This window comes from Diplotaxodon limnothrissa, linkage group LG22, assembly GCF_057381915.1.
Source record: "Diplotaxodon limnothrissa isolate DT_005_m linkage group LG22, D_limnothrissa_male_GT1.1, whole genome shotgun sequence".
NCBI lineage: Eukaryota > Metazoa > Chordata > Actinopteri > Cichliformes > Cichlidae > Diplotaxodon > Diplotaxodon limnothrissa.
The window spans coordinates 18573626-18586645 of NC_140616.1; the positions used below are offsets into that span (position 1 = coordinate 18573626).

Below are 13020 nucleotides of genomic sequence, written 5' to 3' on the forward strand. Positions count from 1 at the left end.
ATGCGTTTGAATACATTTATCTGTCTATGTGTGTGGGCTTGGGTGATGCGGGAGTGATGGTGGATTTTATATTTTGCATGCCATGAACAGGACGTGTAAAGTAAGTACAGATGTATGGAAGCGTGTGTAACTGTGATCCTCTGTGTGTGTGCGCGCGTGTGTGTGAACGAGGAAGCAGCTGTGCGAGCGGCAAGTGTGCGCCAGGTCGACAACACTTAAAGCAGAACCAAGGCACGTGTGTGTGTGTGTGCTTGCGTCCGCATGTGTGTCTCTATTCTGGAGCATATGTGTGTGCGCGTGTCACAGTGCGCATGTGTTTGTATTCTTGTGTGTATGCGGGAGGGGTGGGGAATTTGGCCACCCATCTGTGCTAGGCTATTTCGCTACTGTTTCTGCAGGCATACACACACAGACACTGTCACACACACATACACACACACACACTGTGGAGCACTGTGCCAGGCAAGCTGTTCACTAGCTGGCGCTGGCAACGCTCCAGAGAGAGTGGTGGCATCCATCTGTAGCACTGGAGAGTGGTTAGGCTGTGTCTGAGTCTATGCGTGTGTGTGTGTGTGTGTGTGTTTGTGTTGCCACAGAAAAGCAAAACAATGGGACTGTCTTGATGATGCTATTAGTAGTATCAGTCGTGGGTGTGGGGACAGAGTTCAGAGATGTGCTGGTTGAAAAACTGAGGCTGTTTGATGGACACGGGGGATGGATGTGGCGAGGATAGCGATCTGAGGCGCCTCCTGCTGAACAAAGACGACAACATGTGATGCTAATACCCAGAAATGCTAGAAAACTAATGGACTGTCACAAATAATATCTCACATTTGTATATGGAAAATTAAAAATAAAGTATCAAACCTAAAATTTATGGCCAGTTTATGATTATTTTTTACTGAACTAAAGATTAAGATCTCACATTAACACATGATTATTTAAATAAAATGCAGATTGTAGACACTGGAACTGTACAGTCCTGTCAATGATGCTTCAATGGTATTGTGGGCCATGTTTAGCTCCTTTCTTCTCGCCTGTCAGTGGACTCAGATGGCTGCGTGCTGACAGGGATGCGAGACAGTGAAAGGTGAAAGAGCCCAGTAGAAAGGATGTAACAGTTAGATGAAAGGAGACAAAGACACATCGCTGACCTAAAATGGGCTGTGGTGACACTGGGCATGTGTGTGTTTGCGCGCAAGCAGAGGCCATCCCTCTGCCACTTTCGCCTCCAGCCATACTTTACTCACAGCCACTCAGAGCCATTAGCAAACCACAGTCACTGTGTCACCCACAAGAACACAGGTACACACACACACACATGCGATGTAAGCTTAGAAATGCCCCGATCCAAGGTCTCACCAACCACCGCTCCCTGCTCACCAGATGTGACTAAGACCCTGTTTTTAAACATCTTCCCCCGCAGGGCAGAGGAGGCAGCAGTGGGGGTAGAAGGGGAAGGAGAGTAAGAAGGCAAAGGAGTAGTGGTTTTCAGAGAAGAGGTGGTAAGGGCTAAAGGTTTTTTTCCCTCTGTTTTGCAAATCTGGTTCTATTTAGCACAGCCCTGGAACACATTTCATAAATTGCAGACATATTTTTTCAGAGTGGTTTTGGGGAAGATAGTTAACCGGCAGTAATTTCCAACACATGGCAGCCGTCATGTGATATTTTGAAAACACCAGGCAGACGAGCTTGTTCCCTCTCCCCCAGGAACCCCCACTCTCTTACTGTTAGCCTATGCCCTCTTTTTTCTGTTCTTGTCCTCTGCCTCCTGTATTTGATTTCCCATCTGTGTCTCATATGCCTTAAATGTTATCTCTTGTTTACAGGCTCTCCCTTCAGCATCCTTACCTCTCTTTTCTCAGCTCTTTCTTGATCTGTTTCCCACATCTGTTTTCAACCCTCACCCTTTCATCCATGTCTGTTTTCCTACATGTCAGACTAAATAACTGTACTCTCACTTAGCGTCCATTGTATATCACTCGACTCATGCGCCCCCTTTATCCATCCTTCCTCTAACTGGGTGTCTCCGTCTCTCTCCACGTGGTAAGAGATAACTGTCATGTAAAACACGACGGCCTTTACTGTCTGTTGAAAATTGATCTTGCTGCTGAGGCCTGGAATATATTATATAATATTCCTTTCAGCATGGACACGCACACAGATACAAATTGGGTTCCATCTGGCTTACGGCTCCAACACACTGTAAGCTTTCAGCAATCTTATATATTTTATTGAAATCCGCACTGTGGATCTAATAAATCTGGGTAGGACATCAAGTTAGATATAGACTGTGTGATGATAATACCAACTGAATCGTGGGCTGCAGTGCCCAGCTGTGCTCCAGTATTGCTACTTCCTTCATGTTGCAGTCACGATAACAGCTGGGACACACATCATACAAACAAACGTAACGCCGCAACTGTTGGTTGGTTTGCTGGTTAGCAGACGTAGGTCATGGCAGCAGTCAAACTGTGAGATGTCAGTACCCTCTGGCCCAGGCCATGCAGTGACCAGCTTGGAACCTCTCTCTCTGTGCAACAACCTAAAACATCATCATGATTCCTTCACATTGGTAGCGAGGAACTCCACATATATTTATAATAAAGCCAGAGGCCAGAGGGTTTGATATGGGAAAGGCCTCATTCACTCTGATACCTTTAAAGGAGGTTGGCAAGCAGAGAAAAAAGGGGCGCAAGAGTGGCTCATGGAAACAAAAGCAAATATGCGTTATTTATAGTGTCCGAGGTGTGGTCCAGCTCCTGAAATTCAGATGTATTATCTCCAATTGAGCGAACATAAAATGGAAATAATGCATGCGAGCCTGTATCATTGTGAATTAGTGTGCTTGTGTTTAGAGATGGAGTGGCTATATGAGTGATTTTAAGCTGTACTTGAGCTACAGACCTGAACAGTTCTCATAAGGGGTTTGTGTATAAATGTGCAGCCTGTTCATAGCGGTTATTGTAGCGCTGACATATATGCATGTCAAAACGCACAACCTATATCGAGGTTCAAAAAGCAATTTCGCTGCTCTACACTGTAGACTAAAGAGGTTACAGACTGGCTGTGTGGGAAGCTTTAGAAAATAAAGCCATGTGTCATCGGCATTAGGATGTGTGCTGAGAGTTTTGTGTGAGTCCTTTGCTGGCGAAGAGTCTTGCCTGGGAAAACGCCCAGACCCATTTGGGCTCACTTTGCTCTGTGTCAGCATGGCATCAGAAATGAACCAAACTGTATACAGAAAGCAGTTTCCAATAGGCTGGCTTCCATCAAGTGACCAAACATGGCTCACCGAGGCTTACATGTGATTTACATCATTCTATTTTTTCCCCCCAAAACACACCATTTATATCATTATTTAGACATCATGTTGTTAATGAAAATGACAAGCCAGCTTTATATAAATAAACGATGTCTTTGATGGAGTATTCTAAATATGTTGAGCCCCGTTTGGCCCCACTGTGGAAAAATGTCAGATGGAATTAACATTTCTATTTCCATCAGCACTTTAATAATGGTAAACTCTGCTCATAATGGCGGTAAATCTCCCGAACTCGCTGTTTGTCACTCTGCAGCTTGTCTTTACTTTTACCTCTCGCCGACCCTAGTCTTCTGTCACACACATCCATTGCTCATCTTTACTTTTAAAAGAGCTCGTAGTTCAGCTTTGCCTGGCAACAAGATGTGGCAGGAGTACTTTCGATTTGAGAGGATGCATAACGGGCACTGTGAATCATTTTTATTGTTCCTTAACACTTGCTTCCCCTCTCTGTGCAAGTGAGACTTTTTCTTTTCAACAGATGGGTAAAACAGACATTACTATAAATCTGACTTAAAGAAAGAAAGAAAAAGAGCTTCTGATGCTATACACCACATATGTTTTATTGACCGCTGTGTGTGTATGTGTGCAAACGTGAGTGTAGGTCTGAAAGATCGACGTGTTTTTGTATGCATATATGCACGTATATGTGTGTGTTAAAGTTTGTGTGGTGGAACAGATGGTGCTCAGACCTCTGTGTGCAGTTGAGAAATCTCCGTATGTTGCACTGAGAGAAAAATAAAGATATGGTGGGAGATGAAAAAGACTGTCAGCATTGATCCAGAGCCAGTCTGTTTGCAAAGTTTTAGTGCTGTATTGTACCACATTTTCACTGTTACACTCATCAACGGGGAAAGATTAGGGATGGGAATCCATATTGTTCAATTTCCTGGGAAGATTATCTTTTCCTTTAAACAGTGTTTTTCTTTTTTAGACAGCTGTACAAATGTTGTCAATGTACTTCCTTCACATAGAAAGTTAACCAGAAATTGATAATACATGACCAAGCAATAATCTAATCGATATGGCATCGGTATCTATAAAATGATATCCAAACCAACCCCTCCAGGCAGCACAAGCACACAAGAAACTGATCATTAATATAATCACAAAGGGTGGGAATGATAAATATGATTCAGTTCAGGTCCCCTATTCTCATCATTCAAATCTATTGCAAGTAAACACAACCTTTAACCCCCAAACTTCCAGAATCACCAGTGAGCCATATTTCAGTGAAGCAAACACCCAGGTGTAACATACATCAATAGTAAGATGATGGACTCTTAAACTACTTCACCAGCTGGCCGGTCAGGACAACATTGGAAGTTATTAGTTCTTTTTTTTTCTTCACTGTGTTAAATGACTCAACTATCAGTCCATGTCTCAACCCCATCTCTGATTACACCGAAATATAAATGATGGATGTTTAACACGAGGGAAACCAACATCACCTTCTTCATTTGTGGTAAATGTTAAACGAACACGTAAAGCAATCGTTTAAAGCAATTAAACACATAATTGCTATTGACAGTTTGCTGACTTTAACAAGCAGAAACTACATTGTGTGCACTGGACATGCATAATTTAAGACAACGTTGCTGATATTAAGCGTTAAGCAAAAACCAACAGTGAACTTTCAGGAACAATATGTGATCACCAGTGAGTGTTTGCAAAGGGATTGACTGAAGACAGGAAGAAAAGTGGGGGGAGAAAAGCACGAAGGTAACGAAGGTAACGAAGGAAAGAGGGGGGGAAAAGGAGGCGAGGAGCGAGAACAAGGTGGTGAAAATAAAGTCAAAACTGATGCGCTGATGGTGGTGCTGCTTTCCTCTGCATTTGAATCCACTGCATCTGCTGTGGAGGAAAATAAATAAGACAATGGAGATCAGATGTGTGTGTGTGTCTGTGTGAGAAGGACTGAGAATTGTGTTGTTTTGCTATCAGTGTGTACATGCATCCCTGCAGCTGTGTGTCTGTGTATGTATTTGTGTTTTTGTGGGCTTGTGGTAGGGCGTTCCATCCATACATCTTCTTGACAAGCGGGTGGACTTTGATGGGACATGCTCTGCATACTGCTCCATCTGGCTGTGCGTGCATGTATGTGTGTGTGCATGTGTGTGTGTCTGTGTCTGCGTGATATTCCACTTGCATACAGACAAGATTCCTCTTGTTTCTCTGCGTACTCTGTCTGAATCTCAATCATCCTACCTGTCGCCCAGCGCTGTTCTTTAACACATCTGCCCTTTCATTCTCTCTCTCTCTTTTACCGCTCTTTGGTCCCTACTCCCCACATCTGTACCCAGCACACAGAGCAATCACCGCACACCACTATCACACCATCTCAGTATCGTTTCATCTCTTTCATTACTACACAATTACCTATCCGCCATGCTCCCTCTCTTCACACATCAATGTGCGCTATGTGCTGGAATAACCCGCCTTGGGGGCTCTATCGTGCACAGCCGTGGGCACGTTGTGGAGACCAGTGCTCAAGCCACAGGCGTCCTGTGGCTTCGGTGCCTCGTGGTTTTCACTTCAGCACCTACACATCGATGTTCCCAGTGAGGGTGTTACACATCAAGATTACAGGGTTGCCGGTGTGTTCAAGGCACACGTGGGCCAGTGTGCATGCACTTTTCCATGTAATGATGGTATCTTACAGTATGTCTGACTAATACAATTGTGCGCTCACGCAGGCGCCAGCGCACGGTAAATTGTTTATGCCACAGCCGCCAACTCTCGAAAATTCACCCAGCATGATTGAAATCCATTGTCGTTTTGAAGAATGGGATTTGCCTGTGTGAAGTAGTCTCAAGTGGCATATTACTGCCACTGTTATCACATCATTTTCTGGGTCTCCACTGGTACTCTCGGCGCGCACACATACACATTCGCAGAACCACGCGTACACACGGAGGCAATTCTAGCTTATGAAGTGTGTAATGGAGATTGTTTGACTCTATCGCCCGATGATAGACTTTGAAGTCATTGTGGCCTCGATGAATAATCTAAAATATCAAGGTTAGGCAATGTTGCTCTCATTTCGCAAGGTGATTTGAATACGAAATGACCTCCCAGTTTTGCGTGCGATGATGAAATGTGCGAGGTTTTGATATCACATTGTTTTTTTTGCCTTGAGTTATGGGTTAGCAAAGTCCTCCCTGTAACATATTGAACTGTTTCTCAGGGACCACGTTCCTCCTAGATATCGTTCATTGCAACAATCCTGTTTTAAGCGAGTGATGTAACTTGCGTGTAACCTTAGAAAAGGCATGTATCACAAGTCAGCGGGGGGATAAAATCTCCTTTCTTTGAGCTCGGCTGTAAGAGGGACAGAAAGACGAAGAAAGGAAGAAAAAAAAAGCGAGAAAGAGGGAGCGATTTTTGCAAACACTGAGGATCACGTAATCACGGACGATGCGAACGGGTGATGTAAGTGTGAAGACATCCCTGTGAGTGGCAGGTAGTTGTCCAGGGCTCTGCCTCATTTCTAGGTTTGATTAAAGTTACAAACCAGAGCAGATCGAGCTTTGCTTTGTTATTTTAACGGGAGGGATGTTTGGCATGATTTGAAGAACACAGCATATTCAGTCACTGTTGTCTTAGTCTGCAGTTGTTGTTTTTTCAAATTTTTGTGTGCCTTTATGACAATGAACGACAATCCAAGTAAGCAGTGCTTAGATATAAAGAGCTACCAGCAGAATAATGGTGGCTTACACTCCAAGCTGACTCAATACACAGCAGACCGTGCAAATATAAGGCTACTCCTTATGCAAAATCCTAATTCAGTCAGATATCAGTGAAATAACCTTCGACACTTTCAATATAATACCACAGTAGAAATATGCATTTGTGCGCACATTCCCATCAGTTTTTAACTTTCTTTTATTCAGGCCGCCTATATTCCAAATATTTCCGCTAAGAGCTCCTTTAGGGTGCTTTAGATAAAACTGCGCAGGAAGTGGCTGTTGTGCGAGACATTAATCACTGTCATCTAGCGTGATCGATAAGCTCAGCACCTCGGCATGCATAAAGTGTGCTAGTGAAACAGCACACATTGGAGAGACTCTTGTGTGCCTTCATAGCTAATTGGTGCCTCTTCAACAACTGTTCTCATCCTCTTCAATCCATTAATTCCTAGACAACAGCACTTCTGAGAAGCCGTAAAGTGAGTTAGCCAAAGTCAAAGCACTCATCACCCCCCTTTCCATTAAAGCTCCGCACATCAATACCTGTCCACTCCTGGAGTACCGTCGTCTGGCCACAGATCTGATGTTATCCCTACATGATGTAACCGGCGGTTCACTAACAGGCCTAATAAATGGACAATGCATGTGCCTGTCCATTAACTTCTAACATGGTGTATTACACTTGAGAAGCCCAACTTTTTCAAGGTTGTTTAAGGGTGCTTTTTGGATTGAATTATGCATGAGGGAGGGAGTACTTCCTATCGTTCAGCTATGTAATAAAATGAGCCTGTCTGATTGTCCTTCAGCTCTGATACATATTTTTTTTAATTTAACAGTATACGTGACATATTGGCTCATGAAAATGGATAGCACACAGGTGTAAGGTTTGCTTTGACTTGTTTTCAGGAACGTGCTAGAGTTTTAAGATGTATCTGTATTTTTTTCCCAAAACTGGGTAAATTACCTTGTGTAGGGAGAATTGCCATTGATTCAAGGGGCATAGCAATTGTAGAGTGAATAGCTGGATGCCGCCTTTGTTGGTTAGTATGAAGCCATTGATGTTATTCTGGTTATGTACTTTGCAATCAAACCAGAGACAGACGATGCTGTTTGTAAGTCACATACCTGTAACTTTGTGTGGGGGTTTGTGTGTGCAAGAAACTGTTATTGCCTGGATACACGTGTGTGTACGCATGTGTGTGTGTGTGTGTGTGTGTGTGTGTGTGTGTGTGTGTGTGTGTGTGTGTGTGTGTGTGTGTGTGCAAAGGTTTCACACTAATTCATTCTTCATCCTTCATCTTCTTTACCTGAGGGACAGCAGATGAGTTTTGAATGCTTTCAGGGTTTGTTTCCCTCATCTCTAGCTGATGACTACCATCCAATCACGACATTGACCCAGGTGTTATTCTCCAATTACAAGCCTGTAACCAAACTCATCTTTTCATACCACCGCAGGGCCCAGAGTTCCATGCAGGAGTCCGCGTGGATTTGAAGTTACGTATTACATATTGTGCATCAAATAGACATGTTATAGGCTTGTAATGTTGAAAATTGTATCTTTTTTTAAGTCATGGTGCTGCAGCTGTAAAAATGCTCCAATTCTAGTTGTTCTACTTGGTGGAAAAACTGCATCCTGTTATATCATAATATTATAATATGGATTTTGTTTAATAAGGCGTTACTAAAAGTCTATTTCAGATAGCGTTGTGCTGATGCGAGCCATTTTGTGTATCCATTTTCCTAACTAATCACAAAGTTTCCTGATTTGCAGCCTTTCTATACAGAACTTATAGATGAAGTGAACTGAGCCAGAAATTATCACACAATTATAGAAAAAAAAGCACCATACAGACCTTTGGAAAGCACGAGCCATTGAAACAGAATAAGCACAACCATGTGTGATATAGCGGCTTTATTTAATTTATGCTTGTTAAGTATATACATGCAGGGCCTTTTTGTTTGACTGGAAAATTATGAATTACCTTGGGTCCTGTCACCGAGCCATCTTTTTTAATGACCTTGTATTTTCGTAGATCATATTTTAGGAAAGTATAGAGGATATGATAGCTGGCAGCCAGAGGTAAGACTATACGTTTCCACTAGCTATGTCTTGAGTTTATAAAATAAATAGTCCAGATTTTTTCATATTATGGTGAAATTGGAGCAGTAAAGCTTTCACAGTCTGGGCAGGAAAGGTTGTTTGTGTGGGTGCGCAAGGAAAGAGGTAGAAAGAGAGTGGAAGCAGGAGAGTCAATGTAAAGGACAGTAAGTAGAAAGGGTTCAATAGTCTCTCTGCTCGCTATACTTTTCTTTTCATATTGACTTTTCTTTAACCTCCCTTCCTCTGTTCTCTGCTTAGCTAATCAAATTTTTCCCACTAATATGCACTTTGTATCCAATCATAGTGCTCTGCTGTGCAATGTGCAACCTTTTCCTCTAAATTCCAATCAAGCTCTCCATCACCAAGTTAAAGCTAAGTCAGTAGTAATCTTACATCTCTGTGTTCTGCATTGATGGTGTAACTGAATGTGACCCTAAAAGCATTTTAGGCTCAAGGTCATCTGGCTTTTAGTTGCCTTCCTGCATCCATAAGAGTCACACGGTCTCTAATATGTGCCAGTGTGGTGTGAGACAAATGTATTCAATCCTCCCAGGTACTCTTCAGTTGACAATGATAGGACAGTTAGAAGGCAGGAGTGCTGTCTTTATCCCTCCTTTCCTCTTTTTTGATCATCTGAGTGTAAGAATCTTAGGGATTACTGGAAAATCCTTTACAGTTTTGAATATCTTGGGCAAAAATGACTTATGATTATTTCTTTGTGATTACACACAATTACCCTAGCAGCTACAGCTTAATTAAATTAAAATAAACCTTTGTTTCTTTGTATGTGAAAGCCTGGAGAAGCTAATCGTTGTTCTTGAACAGGCTGCTGGTCATGATGATTTGCGCCGACATGTTGTATGTCTTGTTACAGCATTGATTCTTTTATCGAGCTACCTGAAATTCCTTCGGCTTACTTTCCAAACATGTTGAATAAATAAAGAAGCCCTAAACGTTCAATCGCAGGCAGAGATTTGGAGCACTTTTTAGAATTTTGGTGACATCTCCATCTCTCACTCGCCTGTCTTCTAAAGTCAAGCTGGCGTGACTAAAATACTTCACACATACTTCGTCACAGTGCACTTTGGCTGCAGTGCTTTTGAGATTTGGGCCTGGCTAACAGGCTTAGGCTCCTCTGTCTCTCTCACGGCAGTATTTCTCCTTCTTTTTACCTAAACGTAACATTATGGCACTGTGGATCCAAGCAATCAGAAAGCACCAAGGCCAACGTTTACTATTTGTGTTCTGTGGCGTATGTAGTATATGCTTTACTTAGTTGAATGCACAAATGCTTTAAAAATTTCCAGAGGAACAGAAGTGAAAATATAAGATGGTGTAACAACATACGCATTAAAAACGTACTCACAAACACATTTTGGGATTTTGGTCAAATGAATGATGGGAAACACCCGGGGGGGGAACATGCACAATATCTTTGCACTTTTACCACACTGTGATGCATTTTGGAGTCAAATCAGATCTATTCACACTGGTTACAGCAAAGTTCCCAATGTCATAGATAATACTTTACTTTCTCTTGCAGCTCCTCCTTCCTCCTTTTCACACTGTGCCACAGATACATTTGATAAGAGTCTGTTCACTTTGTGATAGGCTTGTTACTGCTGTTGCAGAGAGAAGTTGTATATCTTGTCTTGCACATTTTATATGGTCATTTAACTGGTGAGCACAAAGCAAATTTATTAAGTGGAAACGGTCATGTCCGAGAAAATGTTTTGCTTAAAAAAAACTGTCGTCTTTAGTGTTTTGTTTGACTGTTTTATTTAATGTCTAATTAGTTTATAGGCTATCTGGTTGTCTGCTGTGATGCTGTCTCAAACAGATGTGAATATACTATCCAGAGATTCAAGCATTAAGGCAGTGTGAGAGTGAGTATGTGTATTAGTTTGAGTGTAATGAGCACTGCAGTCATTAGCTGGGACGGGGAAGGGGTGTGGGCTGCAGGATGGCACAGATGGTGGTGGAATGAGACCCGGACTCACTGCAGATTTATGCTTCTCTCTCAGGTGTCTGTCTGTGTGTCTCTGCTTGCTCACTCTCATTTCTCATTTCAAAGTCAGACACTGTGTGCCAAATGCGTAAGATGAGGGGAGCCATCTCTTTCCACATCGAGTCTCTCTGGGGCTCCTCACAAACATTTTGTCATCAAAATAAATTCTGCTGCCCTTTGTACTGTACGTGCATTTGTGTCGTTTTTGTAGGCATACATCTGCACGATTTCCATTAATCAACGAGAATAATTCAGCTCTTTTTGAATAGCAACAGCTTATCAAGAGCATATGTTCTAACTGTGAAGATTTGGAAAAATAAATGCTCATTTTATATTTGATCTCAGACGCATATTAAAAAAAAATGATGGGCTCCTGTTTACGACCGTGTTGCATCACCTCTTCTTTTAACAACACGATAAGCGATCGGGAACTGCCATAGTTTGGAAATCAAAATATTTTCCCGTTCTCGCTTGGTGTGCGATTTCATCTGCTTGTAAGTTTGAGAGCTAATTTGTTGTATTTTTCCATATTGCGCCAAATCTTTTTATCTGGTGACACAACTGAACTGCAAGGCAAACCAATGCTGTTGTAATAAAGCTAGAATCTGGTTTATCATTGTCTTCCTGACATGTCATCACATCAGTGCCATCTGGATGGCAGCATAAATTGCTTCAAAAACCTGTTCAGCATTAATGGCGCCCTCAAAAATGTATTAAATGAGCTTGGCCAAAGAAAAGTTGGTGGCTTTTTTGGCTCTTCTCTTTATATCATTTATATATAAATACCTTTTATGATCCATCTATCTTCTGTCACGGGGAGAAGCAGCCAAAGCAGAGGCACACAGATCTCCATCCCTCCTGCCATCTTCACCAGCTGTTCATGGATTGAAGAGGTTGGACACTAAGTCGTTCACAAGCCAGCTGAGAGATTTAATCTCTCCAGTGTGTCCTTGATCTGCCCCAGGGACTGCTCGATAGCACACATCAGGAAAAGCAAATTTAGGAGGTGCTCAGGAGGCATCCTAGTTACATGCTCAAGCCACGTCAAGTGACTCTCTTCAATGTGTCAGAGTAGCAGTTCTACTCTGAGCCTCTCCCAAACAACTGAACTCATCATCCTATCTTTGAGAGAGAACCCAGATACCCAACTGAGGAAGCCACTTTTGCCGCTTGTATCCGTACTGTATCCCACCTGGCACAGAATGCGAGGCGACAAAAATGCTGCTCGTTTCTACTTCACGGTATTTTGCTTTAATATTTTCTGTCTTCTTTGTCTTTGCTCAGATCGCACTGGGAAGCGCTCCATCATGCCCGACTCACCTGCGGACGTCAAGACACAGTCCAGGTTGACCCCCCCTACCATGCCACCCCCACCCAGTACACAAGGAGCACCCCGTAACAGCTCCTACACACCAACTACATGTGAGTAAGCAAAGAGGACGTGTTTATTGCTGATTGCTGATATAAGAAAACCTACTTTTATTGCAGACCGTGACCATGCTGCAAATATGGTCCAGTGTTACAGTGAGAGAAATAATGTGACTACTTTTGCTATTAATGGCCAACCAGCAACAGCCTGCTGATGAGTAGGAAGGAGGTCAGAAAATTACCTTCCTATAAATGTTCCCAGCATTGCTCAAAGATCACAAAGAAAAAAACAAAGCAAATAATCTTAACACAGTTAATATTTTACACTAATGTCACAGCTCAGTCATGTCCCGGCTGGGTGTATGGTTGGAGGTATAACAATCATATAAAAATTGCACTCTAAAAATGGTGATTGACAGTAGATTTGCAGAAGCTCATACATATCAACGCAGTTCCAGCATGCGAGTTATCATGGTGGACGTGTGGGACTCGTGAGACCCTCTTATCAAGTTGCATTGAGCCTTTTCAATTC

The 13020-nt window shown here is 42.5% G+C and overlaps 1 protein-coding gene across 1 annotated transcript in view; it reads left to right on the forward strand.

The window, feature by feature from the left end:
* runx1t1 (RUNX1 partner transcriptional co-repressor 1) overlaps positions 1 to 13020 on the forward strand; it is a 55264-nt gene that overhangs the window by 21911 nt on the left and 20333 nt on the right. The window contains exon 2 of the mRNA XM_085345765.1: positions 12405 to 12542. Within this exon, the coding sequence (XP_085201891.1) occupies positions 12405 to 12542 (138 nt within the window). The remainder of the gene's footprint in view (positions 1 to 12404; positions 12543 to 13020) is intronic.